The sequence below is a fragment of the Hydra vulgaris genome, chromosome 15, assembly GCF_038396675.1.
Source record: "Hydra vulgaris chromosome 15, alternate assembly HydraT2T_AEP".
NCBI classification, from domain to species: Eukaryota; Metazoa; Cnidaria; class Hydrozoa; order Anthoathecata; family Hydridae; genus Hydra; species Hydra vulgaris.
In genome coordinates this window covers 25,056,992-25,075,828 of record NC_088934.1, presented here as the reverse complement: position 1 = coordinate 25,075,828, position 18,837 = coordinate 25,056,992, and the positions used below count along the sequence as shown (strand labels likewise).

Below are 18,837 nucleotides of genomic sequence, written 5' to 3'. Positions count from 1 at the left end.
GATTATTGCATCATGTCATAACGGTTTACGTAATCAATGCATTTAACGAATTTAACATTAGCATCACAGTACACTTATTGATTTATATAATAATGAATTATATTAATACTGTCTCCCTTTTCAACATAACCTAAATGAACAACAACTGATATTTTAAGAATTATGGAGGACATTTTTTGGCTTAAATCAGTCGCATATATACTACATCCATCAATAATTTTTGTGCTTGGTCACCATGAACTAAAACCAATTCATCGGTATGGCTTGTGCTGAAACTCAGAGTAGGGTACTCCAGTGGACGTTGGACGTTCTAAGGCGTCTGATGGATGTCGATCGAATGTCCAGACGTCTTAGAACGTCCAATGGACGTCTGTTATATGTCTTGGGACGTCCGATTCCCACTGGGGCGGATTTTAATATATGCTCAATATTCAAACTTCTCCATTTTTAAATTTTTTTTTAAAGAAGTTCTTTTTTAAGAAGTTTAATAAAATTCAAATAATTTTTTTAATACACATTCAAAATATTTCAACAAGCACTTAAAATGCTCATAATAACCTTGCTTACTCAAAACGTTCGAGCACGTTTGACAAACGTTGAGAACGTTCGAGCACGTTCTGTGAACGTTCTGTAAATGTTTTAGAATATTGCGTATACGCAAATAAGGTTAAAGTTCAAGAAACGTTCGACAACGTTCGTTTAGGTTTGCGTAACGTTTGCTGCAAAAGTTATGTGAGTCAACTTTTGTGAACTCCGATTAACAGTTCTTGAACGTTCAATACGAGGAGCTAATCAACACTATAATAATAATAATTATCTGGGATAATGACTTTCTTTCATATAAATATTGGTAATTATGAACTCGATATTATGTCTTTGCGCGTAAACTTTAGTGCTGATTAGCTCCTTGTTTAAGTTTCATACCAAAAAACTTACGGAGAAAACTATCCAATAGGACATTTTACTCCGAAGTAGATTGTCATTCATTGGAGTAAGTTGTCTGCTTTGAGTAAAGTGAAATTCATCAAACAAAATGGGTAGGTACAATCGGTAGAGCAGAGCAGGTTCGTTGAGCAGATCATTTACATGGTACATGTGGCATTTACAGCGGCTTATAAAATCAGCTGAAAACTTTTAATTAATATGCTAAATAGTTCAACATTAAAAAAGTTAGAACTATGGTATAAGAATAAGCTAAATATGTAATAAAAAAACCCTGTACTTTATATTAAAACTTAATGGTAGAAAGAACTGTTATGGGTACAATGAGTCATGTTTGATTGAAAGTTGATGGTAAAATAGATGTATTGTATATATAAATAGATATAAAACTACTGATGTTATAATTATTTTACCATCTAATTCCAGCATATGATTTGCCAAATTATTTGACAAATCACATATTAGAATACGGTAGATCACTATTTCTATCATCATTTGTGCACAAGACTTAAACGAGACTAAAGACTAAACGCTTGATTATTTCTAGAATTAAAGTTGCTTTGTGTGCATGTGATTTGCCAAACTATTTGTCAGATTATTTATAAGTAATCAGCTGATTTTATAATCGCTTGTATCATATAAATGATCTGCTCAGCTAATCTGCTCTGCTCTGCTGATTGTACTTACTCGACAAAAAACTTGAAAAATATTGCGGAGGTTTTTAACTAAAACAAGTTAAGAAAATACTTGAAGTCTTAAAGTTTTATTTTGTATAACTAGAGTTACTTTTAAAAATACTGTCAATATAGAGAACTCTAATAAGAACAATGGTGACAGCATTTTTAAAAGTAACTTTGATCATACAAAATAAAACTTTAAGACTTCAAGTACTTTTTTAAGACTTGTATATAATAAGACTACTACTTTCGTAGGAGTGTTATTAATATTAGTTCCTGAATTTAGTTATCATTATTATTTAATAATAATAATAATAATACTTATAACAATAATAATTACAACAACAATATATATATATATATATATATATATATATATATATATATATATATATATATATATATATATATATATATATACAGTGCTCGAAGTGGAGAAAAAAAAGTAACGGGATGGTATTCGGTAAATTAAAAAATAAAATCCCGCCTTATGATTGTTATATATAGAGATTTATAAAAAAGTGACGGGATGGCATCCCGCCCCACTTCGAGCACTGTATATATACATATATATAAACAGTTTACAAAATTTATTATATATTTTGTTAGGTATGTTACATGAAACTTTTAAATGGATGATTATTAGATTGTTATATATAATTTGGAAAGAGCTTTAGTATAGTATTTTGATGGAGAAAAAGTTATAAAATCAAACAATTTTACAAAAGTTATAGGGTTTTAAGTAACAGATTTTTGGTATATGGATTTTTTGAAGAAACTGTGATCAAAATAAAGATACTCTTTGCATAAATTGTTATAACTTTGTCGATTCTTATTAAAACGCCTACAACTTGGTATCAAAAGAATGGTGTAAAAGCGGGCTACAAATTTATAATAGTTTTGAGCAACAGGGCGTATTTAGTAAGCTAGAGGAGGCACCAAACCACTTTCTATTCTATCAAAAAATTCATTTTGTAAAATGAAACGAACTTATTTTATCAACTGTTGTAATTTTCTTTCAGACCATGGCCCAATATTATACAGGTGTATTCTTGAGTTTAGGAGGGATAGTGGTGTGATGTTTTAACACAACTTTTTATCAAAAATGAACAATTGATATAAGTATTTTTATCTTTTATAAAAAAGCAAATCTAATATAAAATACAAAAGTTATGATTCGCTTCTTTACAACATATACATTCATGGTATATACATTGACATAGGCCCTCGCTGCCGCCCCCTTCCCCGCCATTCCGACTTGAAAAAAAAAATTTATAATGGGATTTTAATTAATTCAAATTGATACTATTTAAAATGATAGAAGTAAGTATACAATTTTTTTACCACAATACAAGATGCATCAAAGTATCTATACTTTTAGTAAATAGACCATTGCACCGCCTCCCCCTTTCATTAAAAAAAAAAAAAAAGAAAAACTATATATTATTTTGAAACAAAAACTGTACTTTTTCTTGGCTTCCAGTAAATAATAGGAAATTTAAATTTCAAAAATGGAAACTGATAATAATCATTGTTAACAATAAACACAACAAGAACGTAAACCAAAGCCGTCTATCATAAAATTGCAAGAAACACCACAAGCAGTTTGGTCGTTCCGTGCCAAATCAGCATGACGTGTCACTTTCAATTTTTGGTTCTGTAAATTTTCTACACTATTGCTCAACTTACCTTGCTGGGGCAGGTTAAGCAGCACCGCTAACTTTAGACAATATCTTTTTAAAAAAATCAAAAAATGTACTTTTTTTCTAAACAACTTTTTAGCAGGTTTAATTATCTTTCAAATAGTGAAAAAATTATGTTAATATGACGCACTGTTTATGAGATCTGTTAGATTTTGTAATAATTGCTTAACTAACCCCGCTCTACATTTTGTAATTTGAAAAACTATACACTAAATTTCCTTTCTATATTAAATTCCAAAGAAATCCACTCCATATTTACTCATACATTTTAATCAGTGTAATACATGTGAAAACTAACAAAGGCATAAAAAAATTGACATGTGCATTGTTAACCTGGAATGACTTGGTACCTTTTTGCAAGTCACACCACTTCCGACACCTAATTTGCTAATCACACCACTTGCTGTACCTATTTTGCAAGTCACAATATTTTGCTGCACCTATTTTGCAAATCACACCACTTGCGGTACAATATTTATATATATATATATATATATATATATATATATATATATATATATATATATATATATATATATATATATATATATATATATATATATATATATATACATATATATATATATATACATATGTATATATAAATATATATATATGTATATATATATATATATATATATATATATATATATATATATATATATATATATATACATATATATATATATACATATGTATATATATAAAAAAAAAATATATATATATATATATATATATATATATATATACATATATAAATTATACTCAATGTAATACATTACATTTAACGTTATTTATATAAAATAAATAATTAAAATAGAAAACTGATATTATTACAGTCTATCATATAAACACATTTAAAACCACATAGTTAGTTTATGAAAATACATACTCTCCTGATATAACATCAGCTGCAAGATGGAACTTTTTCATGCCATAGTCAACAACTTCTGAATCGGTTTCTTCAATTTTCCAGTAAGAAATAGTAAAAATTCTGAATTCTTTTCTTTTGTTTACTTTTTCTACTTGTCCACCACACAATACAGACTTATGAATGGTTTGATACAGCTATTAGCTGTATCAAACCATTTATGGCAGAATTCTCTCCCTACAATTCTTTCTGACATTACGTCGTTTAAGCCAGCAAGTTGCTTGTTAGACAAGTTTTTAAATAAATTCTTTATATAATTAAAAGAGATAGTAGACATAGTTCTCACACCAGCTTTCTTTTTTATTTTTTATCTATTTTTTGCCTTTTGCATGTCTGTCTTTTTGAATTTTCTACTCGTAATGCAACATGGTTTAGTCAACTTTTCATTCCTTTTTTTACGAGCTGCATTATAATAGACCACTTAACTACATTTTTTTCTGTATATTAGGTTTAGACTTTCTAGATAGTTGATTGTCCTATGCTTTTTTGATGAGGGGATCCTCATTTATCTTCAGTAAACAATAATTCTTTACTAAACAAAACAGTGCAGCAGGATTTGATTTGCAATCTTTAATAGTCGTCAAAATTTCCTTTATTACTTGGGTTTGACATGATAAAAACTTGCATTCTCAGCTGAGGCATAAAACTTTGTCATCTAAGGTCCAGTGAGAGGTTTTCAAAAAATCCAAAGCACACACATTTTATAGCAATTGCATTACATAATGCTGTTTGCAAACCCAACTTTAAAGAACCACATTTCTATAGATATAAGACCTATTTTGCAAGTTTTAAGTTTTGCTTGTGGAAGCCAAAAGTTCACTTCGAATAGGAGATTATACAATGATGTACTCTGAAAATGTCGCAACTAAAGAACACGAGAGTCTGGTTGTCAACGCTGGCTTAAGGAAAGGAAAGGGTTTGTTGTTGAAAGCAAAAAAATACTTCTAATATTTTTTGTTGTTTACAGCCAAGTTTTTGGCTATATTCACAAGGCTTTGAATATTATTTGCAGTTAAGTTATATCCAAAATACTCATAGACCCTTTCAACAGTTTTGGTATAAAATTCTACATTGTTATTAAAAACAAAATGTATATCTGCTCCTACACTTATTATTTGTTTTAGGGGAGAGCCTTAATGAATGGGAAAATTTTTGAATGGGACAAAATCAAATTCGCATAGAAGCATCAAAAGTTAGATATCCATACTCCTGTGGTAAGAAGTGTTAGATGCAACCATTCAATAGAACGAGTCATAATGAGAATTTATTATGGTCTAAACATAGTAGCATTGAATGCTTATGTGTTTTAAAGAGAAAAAAGTAATTCTAAAAAATAACTTTGTTATTCCAATTTTGCAGCGATTTCGGAAGTTATGGAAAATAAAACTCCATTTTTTAATACCCTTTAGTTTTAATATTTTAAACTCGTTCACGTTTAGAAAATGCTGTTTTTAGTCTGGTCCACCATTTGTGGATAAAGTGCAAAGCTTATTGAATGGGACAAGATAATGATTATTGAATGGGACTTGTCCAAAAAACGTCAGTTGGTTTAGTAAAAAAAGATATTTCGGCAATTTAGTTGTGGTCACTCTTATATATAAATTTATCAAAGGTTTATTTTAGTAATAATGCTGTTGTTTTAAACAAACGTGATCAATGTTTTTTATAAAATTATATTGAAATTCAATAGTAGTGAAAATTTAAAAAAAGATTTCAAGTAAAATATGTTCTTTCATATTCTTTAAACTCGAGTTCATGAATTTAAGAAATCTTTATTTAAGAAAATCTACTTTAAATAATTAATTGGATATAAAGAAAAATAATAAAAACTTTCTTTTAAAAGTTTTGACAAACATTTAAGATTTTGTGGATTTTTTAATGGTTCGTTAAAATGTTAAAATTGTTAAACGAAATGTTGTGACACTACATATATTGACAACACATATTTAGTGCGTAAACACACACTACTAGTTTATATATATATATATATATATATATATATATATATATATATATATATATATATATATATATATATATATATATATATATATATATATATATATATATATATATATATATATATATAAACGAATATATAAATTTGTACAAAAAGATTACATAAAAAAAAATTACCATAAATTGAGAAAAAAAACATAATATGTTTGTTTGTTTAGTAATATGTTACATATAATTCAAAATAGTTATATATAAAAATACATCAGTTATCGTTTTCATAATCATATCACTCGTCATCACTTGATTATTTTTACCAACAAGCATAACTTTACATTTATCTATATTAAGACGCATTAGCCATGTATTAGTCTACTTAATGGCATTGTCTAGATCAGATTGGAGTATACTTATACTGTTCTTGATATCTTTTAAATTTATTTTTGCAAGTAAATAAGTGTCATCAGCATACATTTTAGGTAGAATGGAGAGATTATTAGGAAGATTATTAATATAAATAACGAATAATACAGGACTAAGAACTGAGCTTTGTGGAACTCCACTTGCAACATTAGCCCATTTCGAATTCGATTAACCAAGAATAAAACTTTGTACTCGGTTAGATAGAAAGGAGTTTAACCATTTGTGAATTTTGCCTTGAATTCTATTTTTAAATACTTTATCTAAAGTTCTTTTGTGAGGGGCTTTGTCAAAAGCTTTTTCAAAGTCAAGGAAGATTATATTGACAGGATGTTTGTTTGCAACTGATTCAGTTGCAAAATCGAGTCTTCCTATGAGGTTTTTCACACAAGCTCTGTTTTTTAACAAAACCATATTGACTTGGATGTTATAAGTTATTTGCATATAGATGGTTGATTATAGCACTTTTTATGATGCGTTCCATTATATTGCATGTCACTGATGTTAGAGAGAATGTTCTGTAATTGGCTGAATCGGTTTTTTTTTCTTTTTCAAAAAGTGGTTTAATGTTGACACAAATCCATTCATTAGGAATAGTTCCATAATTAAGTGATAGTTGAAACAGAAGTGCAAGTGGTAAGGACCAAACCGAAGCACTTTTTTTAATACACGTGGATGACCTCCATCTATTCCAATTGATATTCTGGTGTCTAAAATAAATAAAATATTTTCAACGGTAGGTGGTGTAATTATAAGATCTGAGGGAACAGCATTGGTACAAAAGTTAAAACTTGGAAGTGGATCATTTTGATTTTTTTGTATAAATACTAAACTAAATTGCTTGTTAGGTATGTTCGCAATTTTGGTTTTATTAATAATACTTTGTTTTGTGGCATTATCTAATATCGTTAAGATGTCATTTTTGACAGTTTTTTGTTGTTGTTATTGAAGTACACATACAGGCGATTTGTGTTCTTATTGTTGTTAGTAAGTGAATATTTAAATGTTCGAATACATATACTAGTTTGTATTTCAATGGCTCTCTTTCTATATATTCTCTGTAAATATATTTTCTGTAAAGCAATTGGCATTTTCTATAGAGTTTGTTTTATATTTAATTTGGCAGAGAAGACTGTTGTTCATCTACGACTTTTTTTTCACACATCAAGTCTTTTATCATTGATTCACACATCAAGTCTTTTTTCATTGAGTTGGCATTAGTTGTAATGATGTGAGACCTTTAATAGCAAAGTGGCATAAGCAAACTTCAAGTCAGAAGCAATACCTCGAATGAAGTAGATTAGAACATGGCTAGCTGAAGATTCTTCAATAAAAGATTTTACTAAAGTTTGTAAAAATTATAAAGAGCACTACTCCTTGGAAAAATTTGAAACAAAATCTATAAGACTCTTATGTTATTACAACGCTTTAAATATTTATTATTCAAATTTTGATTCAAAATAGGACAAATCTTATTAAACATTAATATAGAAAATGTGTATGCATTAATACATATGTATGTTTATGTTACTTTTATTTTAAATCAGTAGAAATATACTATAGCTTTTTTTTTTTATTTAGGTGTTTGTTATTTAGGTGCCCCAAGAAGACCTAACAGTCTTGTCACAGAGCACCGCGGAAATGCATTTAACAAGGAAGTTCACGACTCCTACCTTTCCGTGACGCAAAAGTGTGTCCAGAGCTCGTTTAAAAACATGGATCTCCTGCTTTCCAAGCAAGCGCTCTAACTACTGCGCCACGGCTGCACCCAACCACTACGCACGGCTGCATTGTTTTACGTTCTTTTAAAGACATTTTTAGCATTTTACAAAATTTGTATGTATTTTAAAACGGATTAAGTCTGTATTTGCTTTTATATAAACACAGACGTTATGTAAACGTGGCTTGGTGATAAGACAGGTCTTCTTCTTACTCCGACCTAAATTTATATATGTAGTATGTATTTATTGTAATTTTATCAAATGGCAAACTTTCAAAAATTGTCTCAATCTAGTTGGCGTTCATTCTGCAGAATCCTCTATTGTAGTCAAAAATTATTTTGGCAACATCCAATATTTGTATAACCTTTTTAGTAGTAGCCCCATGCGCTGGAAAATTTTGAATGAGGCAACTGGGCAGTCCCTTCACCATACGTTCCAAACATGATGGAGTGCGGGCTTATATGCTGTCCGACTATTGTTGAAATGACCAAAAGAAACACTGAAGTCCTTGAAACTTCTTGAAGAAATTGATTCAGAAGATCATCAACTGAATTTAGTTAAGGGACTCAAAAAGTGGATTCAATCATTTGAATTCATTTTCTTGACTTCTTTCTGGTTCAAGGCTCTCCTTATATGTCAACGATGTCTGCCTCCTTCTTCAATCTGAAAGCATTTCTTTGGATGACAAGACAAAGTTTTTAAAAACTCTTGACCGACTACGTTCTTCTTGGCCCCAAATCCTCCAAGAAGCGAAACTGGTTGCATCTGGGTTAGCTTCTTTGGGTTTCAAAACGATTTTGCTTAGAAGAGGACAAGGAAAATAGTAGCACTTCACGGCGAGTCAATGAACACAGTCCACTGTTACGAAGACAAATCAAAGGGTTTTAAGGGAAGCGTATTTAATATTACTCTTGAGACGCTGCTCCAGCAGATAAAATACAAAATGAATACAGCTCAAAAGACAACAGATATGTCTTCGTTGATATGGTATTCTCCATCTCCATCATCCGTGATAAAGAAAATACTTTTGAACAAATAGAATCTCTTTCTTCTATCAAGTTGCTCAACAGAATCAACCAGAAAGGTCTTCATTCAATATTTCCTTCAATCTGTATTTTTCTTCGCATTTTTAATACAATCCCGGTTTCAGTGGCTGAAGGAGAGCGCTCTTTCAGTAAGCTTGCTCTCATCAAATCCAAATTGCGATCAACAACCCCGCAAAGTGAAATTAGTGTGATCTGACTAGTCTTCATGATTAACATTTTATTGATGAAATATATAAATCCATTGATTTTAAATTTTATTTGTATTTTTGTTTTATCATATATAACCAAGTTAAAATACAGAGTGTTTATGTGCAGCAATAGTTAATACAAAAATAATTATTGTTTTCATTAAATTGTTTTGTGATAGAGACATACGGACGATAAACAATGAAATTCATGCTTAATTCAGTATACCCAGCAATCCAAAGTCTGGGGCACCAAGCAAAAGTTGACCCTGGGCACCACAAATCTCTATGCGGGCTTGTATGATTATTAAAAACAAGTTTTTATTGTATTTTCATTTCATCAAAAGATAACGTTACATATTGTTGGTAGCCAACTAGGTTAATATTAATTTTAATCAGCTCTTCAATTACAAGAAGATTTAATCCAGCTTTTGGTCAAATAAAATTCTTATAGTCTCTTAGAGTTCTACAAATTGGTTAGTACACTTGATGAGAGCAACTCATCATAAGCTGAAGCTGGCTTTGAGGCAAGTGAGAGGCAAAACCGTATTATTAAACCGTATTATTGCACAATTTCGTTTGCTGGTCCCAAAATAGTTTCATCTTTGTGCTTATCAGATTTTGATAAAAACTGCACATCCTGGTAGACAACAGTTTGAACCTGGCATTTTGTATTTATCTTTTAGACTTTTTTTAAATATAGAATATAAAGAAACATTTAAATTAATTAAAGTTTTTAAATCATTGACAATAGAAAAGAACCAATATTATTTTAATAATAAAGAAAAAAAAAAGATTTTATTATATCAATTTTTATTAATTCGTAATCATAAAATTTTTATTAATTCGTAATCATTCTCTCTCACATACCGTTTCTGCAAGACTTTAGAAATAGTTGTCGCCAAACTTATTATCCACCATACTCATACCATTTTAGAAAACAACAAACTGGCTTTCTACCAGGAAAAAATACCATGGATGCAATCGCATGCATCATAGAAGACTGGCATCTTGCTAAAGACAAAAAGAAAAATTTAATTGCAATATTCTTTATCTTTGCTAAAGCTTTTGATGTAGTTGATCACGAACTTCTTCTTACCAAATAATCAATATACCTCCCTATAAGTGACTTATTTCCTGGATTGCATCGTACCTAGAGATCAGGTATCAGCGAATTTATACTAACGACATAGCCACAGAATGGTGACCTTTGGAAGTTGGAGTCATCCAAGGCAGTGCAAGAACTCCGATCCGTTTTCTTTATACTTTTCATACTTGATCTAAACAATATATTTGACTGCAATACAGAACTATACAAATTTGCTGATGACTTCCTTGCATAATGTATGCAAGTTTGAATCTCCAACAATGGTTGGAGACCTAGTCCACTCAACCATACTATAGGGAATTTGCAACAAAGTTAATATCTATTGCATCAAAAACAAAATGTTATTAAACATAAAAAAATGCAAAATCATGAGCATACCTAGTAATAAACTTGACACACGCGCACCACAAACTGTTTCCATCAACTCCAAATCTCTCAAATATGTAACATCATATAAATACCTAGGATTGGATTTAAGTATAGAAATTAACACCGACCAACAATGGCAGTGCATCAAGCCCAAATTTTCCTCAGCTTAGTACCAATTAGAAGTCTAAAAAAACTAAGCTTTCATAGCGACATACTAGTAACAATATACCGAAACATTGGACTCAGTCAATTGATCTATAGCTCACCGTTACTGTGTGCAAGCAGTATCAAAATAAAGCACGTACATCTAAAAATGATAAATTAAAATTAGTCAAAATTCACCCAGTTTTTTAAAATGATGGTTGTTCTTCTGTTTGCAACTACCGTCCTATATCACTACTTCCTGTCTTTTCAAAAACATTTGAATGGGTAATTTTTAATAGAATTTACGATTACATGACATTATATACGCTTTTATACAAAAATCAATTTGGATTTTAGAAATACTGCTCTACTGAACATGTTATTATTTAACTTGCCCATAAAATATCTCTGTCATTTGATAAAGGCGAACAAGTAATAGGAGTATTTATTGATTGCTCTAAGGCATTCAATACTGTAGATCACAGAATTTTAATTTCAAAGTTAAAGTATTACTGCATTAAAAGTTTAATATAAGTGGTTAAAAGCTTTCTTTTTTATAGAAAACAGTCTGTTGTTCTGGAGGAATCAGGAACTCTTGATATTGTATGTGGAATTCCACAGGGATCAATCTTGGGACCTTTATTATTTTTAATATATATCAATGGTATGAATAAAGCTTCTCATAAAGTATCGTCAATTATGTATCCAGACAATACAACTTTATTCGATAACAAATCTGATGTAAAAATATTGTTCAAAACAATAAACACTGAACTAGAAAGCTTTAATGGTTTATAGCTAATGAATTATCATTAAATTGTGAAAAAACAAATTTTACTCTCTTCCATAAAATAAGACAATCAAACCAATCTTTCGTTAAAGTTGTCAAAATTGTCAATCAACAAAAATGAAATAAATCGAGTAAATCATACAAGGCTTTTAGGAGTAATATTTAATGAAAACCTATCATAAAGAAAACATATAAGTCTTATTGAATATTATTTAAGGTATATCTGATGTATTCTTTAATATATATAGATTTTTTTATTTTTCAACAAAACTCGAATGTTAATTATAGTAAAAGTAAAACAATAATATAATTTGGGCAAACACTCACAAAACCAAATTAATAAGATTACAGAGCTTACAAAACCACGCATGTAAAGCAATCAACTATTTAAAGAGATTAGAAAACCCTTCCCCTGTAATGAAACACATGAATGTTCTAGATATATCTAAACTTAATTCGCTTCAAATAATAATATTTATGTATAAATAAAGAAATAACTTGCAGCCAAAAGTATTTTTTACATCGTCTTTTTCACAAAAATACAATCTTCGTTCAAATACCAACCGTAACTATCACTTGAGCAAAGTAAAATCTCAAGTGTCAAAATTCTCAATTTTGAACCAAGGCCCGTCACTAAGGAATCAATTGAAAAATAACATTATAATTATAAAACAGTATAATATATAAATGTTAAACTTTCTCTTTTAAACGATATATATATATATATATATATATATATATATATATATATATATATATATATATATATATACATATATATATATATATATATATATATATATATATATATATATATATATATATATATAGTATATATATATATATATATATATATATATATATATATATATATATATATATATATATATATATATATATATGTATGTATATGTGCGTGCGTGCGTTTGTGTGTGTGTGCGTGTGTGTGTGTGTGTGTGTGTGTGTTTGTGTGTGTGTGTACCCTTCCCACCAATTCAACCTCTTTTCCAAAAAATCATTTTCGATCTTATTGAAGATATTTGACAATGAATATCATGCAAACAAATGGAGTTCATACTCTCCTTAAACCTAAGTTTAAGAAAGTAATATTCTTTTCTCCTGTTGTTGTGATGGACATAAAGCTTCTGAATATAGATGTTTTTTTCTGGTGGCAACTTATCATGCCTTTTCATTTATCCTCCCGTAAAACAATGTATAAAATTATCCTGGTAAAAATTTTGCTTTTAAAACTTTATACTTTAGAACATAATGTAAAATTAAACTTATTGTTATATCTCAATATGATTCGTAAAACGTTATAATAAATAATATGAAACTATTATCCAAAAATATCCAACATACAAAATGAAAATTCTTTAATATTTAATTTAATCTCGTTTTTCTAGCATTTTTTTTGTTGTTGTATTTAAAATAATGATTTAAAAAAGGCGAATTAATAATTTATAAAGTATGCATTTTGAAATACTTTTAAAATACTTTAGGTTACTACACGATTTTAAAAACAAAATATTTTGATGTTGTTGGAAATGTAGGAAAAAAAGGAAAGGCATACTATATGGTAAACAACGGTTTTATTTAATAAAATTTTGAAATTACAAATACGTTACTTGAAATTATTTGTTTTAAAATTATTGAAATCTTCCCTCTCATGAGTTTCTTATTTAATAAATTTTTTGAATTCATCAGGGACTTTTATATGATCTCAAGCAAAATTTATTTAAACTAACTTTACAAGTAATACGAGTATAGCTAGTTAAAATAAATTTTAAAATAATTAACTAATAAAACGAGTTTATATTTTCTTTTCAATAAAATAATTAAAGTACTGATAAATATTATATGTAGATAAATATTGGTAACTGGCATACTATTTGGTGTTAAATGTTCGATTTGTAATTAAAAAGAATGAATCAATATTACGATAAAGAAATAACCAATTCGTTGTTAGAGTCTTGTTTTCTTCCATCGTTACCAACTTCAATCACACTTGTAGATAAAAGTCACGATGAAGAAGACATTAATGACAACAGAGTTACTATTGGTCATTTAGACGATTATGGTAACTTTAAATCTTTTATAATATTTTTTTTGAATTTAGATCTAAAATTTATTTATGATTCTCAAAATTATGTAATTAGTTATAAGGTTTGATAAACGAGGTTGCATTATTAAAAATATTTAGAAACGCCTCATAACGAAACCAAATGTACTTTTAAATATGCTGACGTAAACACAACCACTAATTTTAACCGAGACAAGTGGAATCGGAGAACTACATTTTTGATGATGTTAATGGGCTATACAATTGGTTTGGGAAATGTTTGGAGATTTCCATATCTTTGTCATAAAAATGGAGGAGGTGTTTAAAAATCATTTTTTATTAGCTGTTGTTTTTCGTTATTATACGTAATGCCATTCAATGTATTGTTTTTGTATTATAATAATGATTTTATTATATTTTTTTTTTTATTTGAGTTCATAAACTTAACGCTTTTTTTTTTTAAACTACATTAAATTTTAAATAAACTTTGAACATATTATTTCAGCTACGTTTCTTATTCCATATTTCTTCTTACTGTTTGTCGAAGGGCTGCCACTATATTATATGGAACTTTGCATTGGTCAAAGATTACGCAGAGGTAGTGTTGCTGCGTGGCATCTAATATCGCCGTACCTTGATGGTCTAGGAATCGCTTCAATGATTATTTGTGTTTTTGTATGTTTATACTACAATGTTATTGTTTCTTGGTGTTTGTTTTATTTTACAAGTTCATTTAAGGATCCACTCCCATGGTCTCAGTGTCCAACAGAAAGAATGGAACAAAGTAAGCTTTAAAAGATATATATTCGTTTTTAATTGTTTAATCTTATTTTATCTTGAAGGGTAAATTTTGTTGAACAAAAATTTCTAATTTTATATATATATATATATATATATATATAAATATGTATATATATATAAATTAGTAAAAACACTTATCTAATTTTTGATTACATCAACACTGTGTTTCACCATCAGTAGGTTCATAAGGAAAAATCTTACTGATGAACCTACTGATGGTGAAACACAGTGTTGAAGTTAGCAAAAATTAGATTAGTGTTTTTACTAATTTATATATATATATATATATACATATATATTTATATATATATATATATATATATATATATATATATATATATATATATATATATATATATATATATATATAAATATATATATATATATGTATTTATATATATATATATATATATATATATATATATATATATATATATATGATATATATATATATATATATATATATATATATTTATATATATATATATATATATATATATATATATATATATATATATATATATATATATATATATAATAGTGTATATTAGTGTATTCTACAAATAGAGTGCTCAATGTTCTTAAAGAACAGAGCAATGATAAATTAGTAAAAATTCTTATCTAATTTTTAGTTGTCTTCAACAACATGTTTCACCATCAGTAGGTTGATATAAACATATATACATATATATATATATATATATATATATATATATATATATATATATATATATATATATATATATAAATATATCAACATTTCTAAATACAATTATGCTGTTTATATGAGAAATGTGAAAACTTTTATTTTTTCAGATATGACAGAAAATATGACAGTCTCGTTCACTTCAACAGAGTGTCTAAAAGCAGGATCTATATTATACTTTTGGTATCGAACAACTTTAAATATCGCAGAAAGTATAGAAACAAGTAGCGAAACAAATTGGACTTTGGCATTATATTTACTTTTATCTTGGTTTATATGTTGGATTTGCATGATAAATGGAATTCATTCAGAAGGAAAAGTGCGTGCAACAGTAAAATTTATAATTACATATTTGCCTAAAGTGGTTATTTACTTAAAAATAAAAATCGGTACTCGTAACTCGGTTACAGGGTCACATTTTCTAGAGTGGGTTGGTTCTGAACGACAAAATAGATTTTGAGCACGAAAACTTAAAATAAATAATAATAAAACTGCATTACGCTAATAACAATATGACAGGTGTAATAGTATAAAAAATGAAAACTACAATAAGGTCAACCTCTCTAAATAAATTACTATAAGGTCAACTTCTCTACATAAATTACTATAAAGTCAACCTTTCTAGCTTCAATAATTTAAAGTAAGACTGTTTAAGTAAAAGCATTAAAACAAAAAAAATACATGATTGAAGTTTCATGATTTTCGTCAATTTAACGACATACTTTTGTCCCTCATATAATAACGGATTTTATATTGCTGATACTAGTTTGATTTAATTAAAATCACAAACTTGTTACTTTATTTTCAGTGTTTTTCAAAAGTTCAACATTTGTTTGTGTTTGTTGTAACATGATTTGCTAAATGATGCTATCTGGTCATATGGATGATATAATGCTATGTTGTTTATAATTAAAGCCATATTATATAAAATTTCTGCTAAATGATGCTATCTTGCCATATGAATTCTATATCGCTATAAGATGTTTATATTTGAACCAAATTATATTTTTTTCCTATTTTGCTTTTTTTTTTTTTTAATTTTATCGAAATTTTTACTGTTTAATTTTTTTTAATTTTATGTTTTAGTAAATTTAAGATTTTCATATAGGTGGTTTACATTACAGCTACATTGCCATTAGTTTTACTTGCCGCCATGTTTTTTCGTGGAGTCAATTTGAAAGGTTTTCAAGACGGTCTTGCGTTGTTATTTTTGCCAGATGTAAATTTGTTATTTTATTTCTTTAAGTTTTGATGTTAATTCAAATCTATTGTTTTATCTTTATAAAATATTTAGTTTACTCGTTTAAAAGACCATAGAGTTTGGTTAGATGCTGCTTCTCAGGTTTTTTATTCACTTGGTATAGCTTATGGATCTCTTATAGCTTTTGCAAGTTACAACCCCTTAAAAAACGATACCACAAGAGACTCTTTAATGATGTGTGTAATCGATGCAAGCGTAAGCATATATTCAAGTATTGTTTTATTTTGCTTTTTGGGATATCGAGCTCATTATAAAATGGAAGAATGTTTAAGTAAACTTAGCACCACTTTACGTTTACAAACAAATATATCTAAAGAGAAAATCAGCATCAACCGACACATTTTTGAAAATATTTCCAATGTTTTATGTAATAAATCGCATTTCTTGAATGAGGTACGTAACAGTTTATTTTTTATTTTTAAACTTCAACCATTTTTTTTTAATACTGTTTATAAAAAAAGTTACCTGGAAAAGACAGTAAATAGTCTTGAAACTATTATAAGTACTGTCACTTTTTATAAGCGATCTCAGTCAACTGGACTTGCATTTATAGCTGTTACAGAAGTACTTAGTACGCTTCCTAATTCAAGAACATGGTGCATTCTTTTTTTTCTGATGCTGGTCATGTTGGGAATTGATACTCAATTTGGAATGTTGGAAGGTGTTATTACCCCCATATTGGACTCAAAGCTTTTGTACAGAACTAAGCATCGAACAAAAATTATTACTGGTAAATACAAAGTTAAATATGTATAACGTATAAACTATATTTTTTAATTCAATTTTAGAATACTAAGTTAAAATAATTTATTAGTTTTAATTCAGTCGTTTACAGATTGGAAAGAATAGGTAAAAATCAGTAACACAATTTTTTGAAAACATTGACTCATTGTTATTGTCGTGAGCCCATTGTTTGAAAAGTAGTTAAAGGTTTATACATCTTAAAACTGCTTTTTAACCAGGTCTGGTATGTTTTGTTATGTTTGTGTTAAGTTTCTCAATGGTTCAAAATACGGGTAATTATTGGTTGCAGTTGTTTGAGAACTACTGTTCTGGTGTGCCTCTAATGACAGTTGCTTTATTGGAGTGCTTTGCAGTTTCTTATGTTTATGGAATAGAAAAGTAAGTCTTATGTTCCTAACTTCTCTAATGGAATTTTTAATCAACTTAGTTTATAAGATTTCTTCTTTATGAATAAGGAACATATTTTGTAAGAAAATATATTTTTTTACTAATATTGAATACAAATTTTGACAAAATCGTTCTTTTGTAAACTTATTTTGTAGATTTTCCGGCGACATTTTGTATATGACAAATAAAAAACCTCGTCAAATGTGGATTTTTTGCTGGAAATTTTTATCACCGTGTATAATCATTATTGTGTTAGTGTTCAGTATTTATGACTATTCATGTAATGCAGCAACTTATCAGGTTTGGAACAAATTACAGGTTTGTTTATAACTTTTATAATTTATTTTACTCCTTTTTTAATTATTAATGATATCTCTAACGTATCTTTAGGGAAAAATTGAATCTGCTCTTCTTCCACCGTGGTCAATTTTCCTGAGTCTTATGTTACTGCTTTTTAGCATCATATTTATTCCGTTAATTGCGCTAATAAGGTTCTTACACTACAAACTACGAAAGAAAAATGGATTTTGAAATCTAACTACTTTAAAGAATACAAGTTCTATAGTTTATATATAAAAAGTAAAAATATATTTAACTTTTTTAAATATCTTTTAACTTATAAACATAAAAAAAAAAAAAAAAAAAAAAAGAAAAGCATTTCAGAATCTATAATTTTGTTGCGCCAACAAATAAAATATCTCATAATTTATTTTAATATCGGAAACAAGGTGGAATGAACTTCAATGACAAATGCACAGTCCAGGGGGTGGAGTGTGTAGATTTGCTACAGATAGAATTATCTTCTCTGAAAAAAAAGTTGATTTTTTCAATAACAAAAAAGTCGAGCTAATATGGCGTTCTATTAAAATAGGTAATAAATCTAA

At 27.8% G+C, this 18,837-nt stretch overlaps 1 protein-coding gene across 1 annotated transcript; it reads left to right on the top strand.

Moving 5' to 3' along the window:
- The first annotated feature begins 13,476 nt into the window (after positions 1–13,476).
- Positions 13,477–18,501, top strand: LOC136072004 (sodium- and chloride-dependent transporter XTRP3A-like). Its single transcript, XM_065819340.1, has 11 exons — positions 13,477–13,571; positions 13,859–14,072; positions 14,196–14,372; positions 14,560–14,838; positions 15,672–15,880; positions 16,670–16,780; positions 16,856–17,215; positions 17,345–17,552; positions 17,785–17,944; positions 18,109–18,271; positions 18,344–18,501. Exons 2-11 carry the CDS (start codon positions 13,919–13,921, stop codon positions 18,482–18,484), a joined length of 1,962 nt encoding a protein of 653 aa, XP_065675412.1. The 5' UTR covers positions 13,477–13,571; positions 13,859–13,918; the 3' UTR covers positions 18,485–18,501.
- Positions 18,502–18,837: the final 336 nt, after the last annotated feature.